Source organism: Portunus trituberculatus, chromosome 44, assembly GCF_017591435.1.
Source record: "Portunus trituberculatus isolate SZX2019 chromosome 44, ASM1759143v1, whole genome shotgun sequence".
In the NCBI taxonomy this organism is placed as follows: Eukaryota; Metazoa; Arthropoda; class Malacostraca; order Decapoda; family Portunidae; genus Portunus; species Portunus trituberculatus.
This window is the reverse complement of record NC_059298.1, coordinates 25,509,030-25,512,839: the sequence shown is the minus strand read 5'-3', so window position 1 is coordinate 25,512,839 and position 3,810 is coordinate 25,509,030. Positions and strand designations below refer to the sequence as shown.

Sequence of the window (3,810 nt, the reverse complement as noted above, 5' to 3'; positions counted from 1 at the left end):
AACAAGGAAATCACAAAGGAAAACGAAAAGTCGCACTAGATACCAAAGAACGGCTTAGAAGAGTATACGAGAGAGAGAGAGAGAGAGAGAGAGAGAGAGAGAGAGAGAGAGAGAGAGAGAGAGAGAGAGAGAGAGAGAGAGAGAGATAATCTAACGTTTTAATGATAACCTACATACATCTTCTCCTACGATTCATCACTTCATGGACATATATACATTCCCTTCCAAGAAAATGAGAAGCTGTTAGTACCGAGTGATCAATTTAGCATCTGATGACTTCAATTACATTACCATTATTCTTGACGGAAGTTAAGAACCCCATTTTCCTTCTACCGCCTCCGACACTGCGCTCCATCTTCCAGGAACGAGAGAAGAACACGGGAAGACAACTTGGAATCCTGGAAGAGGTGATGGAGAGAAAGATGGAGAGACAAGGAAGGATGAGAGGGAGGCAAAGTTGGAGGGAGAGAGTGACAAAAAACAGAGAGGAGGAAGAGGAAACAAAAACAAAAGGACGAGAGAGGCGCAAGAAGATAAAACTACTCACTAATTAAAGTAAGACTGACAACGCGCAAAGAACAGCTCGGGTAAGATGGAGTAATCACGGCGCGGCACGACGAGGAGGAGGAGGAGGAGGAGGAGGAGGAGGAGGAGGAGGAAGAAGAAGAAGAAGAAGAAAAGAAGAAGAAGAAGAAGAAGAAGAAGAAAAGAAGAAGAAGAAGAAGAAAAAGAAAAAGAAGAAGAAGAGGACGAGGAGGAGGAAGAGGAGGAGGAAAGGGAGGAGGAGGAAGAGAAGGAGGAAGAGGAAAGAAGTGTTATAAAAAAAACACTGTACATTCTAAATTGGCCGTTGGGTCTTGGTCTGAGGAAGTGGACAATTAGTTACTGCTCAAAACATAGTGTAGCTTATTGATCATTTAATTCATGTTGTGTGTATATTACTTAGTTTCTGTTGATCAATGCAGTTATCACAAGGAGAGACTACTGTTTTCCTCAAGATATAACAAGAGGTACTTTTATCCCAGACTCAGCGGCCACTTTAGAATAGACAGACTACAGTAAAGTTTCCATCAAAATCTAACAATATAAAGAAGCTCAGTTCACCTACACAAGACAAGCTAGGAAACCACACTCACCTACACAAGACAACTCAGGAAACCACACTCACCTACACAAGACAACTAGGAAACCACACTCACCTACACAAGACAACTCCAGAAACCACACTCACCTACACAAGACAACTCAGGAAACCACACTAACCTACACAAGTCAACTCAGGAAACCACACTCACCTACACAAGACAATTCAGGAAACCACACTCACCTACACAAGACAACTCAGGAAACCACACTCACCTACACAAGACAACTCCAGAAACCACACTCACCTACACAAGACAAGCTAGGAAACCACACTCACCTACACAAGACAACTCAGGAAACCACACTCACCTACACAAGACAACTCAAGAAACCACACTCACCTACACAAGACAACTCAAGAAACCACACTCACCTACACAAGACAAGCCAGGAAACCACACTCACCTACACAAGACAAGCCAAGAAACCACACTCACCTACACAAGACAACTCAAGAAACCACACTCACCTACACAAGACAACTCAGGAAACCACACTCACCTACACAAGACAAGCTAGGAAACCACACTCACCTACACAAGACAACTCAGGAAACCACACTCACCTACACAAGACAACTCAAGAAACCACACTCACCTACACAAGAAACCACACTCACCTACACAAGACAACTCAGAAACCACACTCATCTACACAAGACAACTCAAGAAACCACACTCACCTACACAAGACAACTCAGGAAACCACACTCACCTACACAAGACAACTCAGGAAACCACACTCACCTACACAAGACAACTCCAGAAACCACACTCACCTACACAAGACAAGCTCAAGAAACCACACTCACCTACACAAGACAACTCCAGAAACCACACTCACCTACACAAGACAACTCAGGAAACCACACTCACCTACACAAGACAACTCCCACACTCACCTACACAAGACAGCTCCAGAAACCACACTCACCTACACAAGACAACTCAGGAAACCACACTCACCTACACAAGACAACTCAAGAAACCACACTCACCTACACAAGACAAGCCAAGAAACCACACTCACCTACACAAGACAACTCAAGAAACCACACTCACCTACACAAGACAAGCCAAGAAACCACACTCACCTACACAAGACAACTCAGGAAACCACACTCACCTACACAAGACAACTCCAGAAACCACACTCACCTACACAAGACAAGCCAAGAAACCACACTCACCTACACAAGACAACTCCAGAAACCACACTCACCTACACAAGACAACTCAGGAAACCACACTCACCTACACAAGACAACTCCAGAAACCACACTCACCTACACAAGACAACTCCAGAAACCACACTCACCTACACAAGACAACTCCAGAAACCACACTCACCTACACAAGACAAGCCAAGAAACCACACTCACCTACACAAGACAACTCAGGAAACACTCACCTACACAAAGCCACACTCACCTACACAAGACAAGCTCAGAAACCACACTCACCTACACAAGACAAGCCAAGAAACCACACTCACCTACACAAGACAACTCCAGAAACCACACTCACCTACACAAGACAACTCCAGAAACCACACTCACCTACACAAGACAACTCCAGAAACCACACTCACCTACACAAGACAACTCAGGAAACCACACTCACCTACACAAGTCAACTCAGGAAACCACACTCACCTACACAAGACAACTCAAGAAACCACACTCACCTACACAAGACAACTCCAGAAACCACACTCACCTACACAAGACAACTCAGAAACCACACTCACCTACACAAGACAACTGAAACCACTCACCTACACAAGACAAGAAACCACACTCACCTACACAAGACAACTCCAGAAACCACACTCACCTACACAAGACAACTCAAGAAACCACATTTACTTACAAAAAAAAAAAAAAATTAAGTATATATCTCTTCTTCTAACCCTACATACCAATTTGAAACACCTGATACCTCTCCTTCACAAACCCAAACATTCGCCTTTGCTTGGCCGTCCTGCCACGCCCTGGCTTGCCTCTCCCGTAGTGCACGAGCAGCAGCCCCGAGTAACGAACGGTCCCCGGCCACTGTTATCTCGCCGGGTTCACCTTGCACTCAGGATCATTAGTAATACCGGGGAGGTGCAGCAAGTTGGTTCATTATAGAAAGTGGAGAAAAAAAAATAATCCTCCCGGTCAAGAAACTACTGATCGGCTTTTAGCAATAATAACCAGAGTGAAGATTTTACTCCTGAAAGTTCAAGCACTAATTTGCATTATAACCAAGGTATAAAATTTCTCACTAGTGTTTCCAAGTACCTGCAAGTTGGTATATAATTTTAATTCCTGCTTATAATCCACGGGTTCTGGATTAATAAGCGCACAGAGAGAAAAAAAATAAAATAAAGAAGAAAAAACTTGCTATCATCCCCATAATTCAACTACACCATGAAAGAACACTACCTCTGCTAGTTAAGTTCAGAATAAAATGTGGTTAATCGCCATGATAGCCGGAGCACAAAGTGTACAGTCTTATGTAGGAAGTGTCCTGATAGGGATCTGCACGGTGCTCCCCGGCCCTGCCCCGCGGCCCGCCTGCTTGAGAGGCTGCCCGGCCCGCTATTACTCCATGATAAGCCCCAACACAGCCATTACCCTGCGATGCCACTGACAATGCTGCCCACCAACACCCGCTGATA

General features: G+C 44.6%; 1 protein-coding gene across 1 annotated transcript in view; it reads left to right on the top strand.

Annotated features, from left to right (window-relative positions):
* Positions 1-3,277, top strand: part of LOC123518760 (LIM domain-containing protein A-like) — a 15,421-nt gene extending 12,144 nt beyond the window's left edge. The window contains exon 3 of the mRNA XM_045279762.1: positions 1,155-3,277. Coding sequence (XP_045135697.1) covers positions 1,155-3,277 — 2,123 coding nt within the window. The remainder of the gene's footprint in view (positions 1-1,154) is intronic.
* The last annotated feature ends 533 nt before the right edge of the window (positions 3,278-3,810 follow it).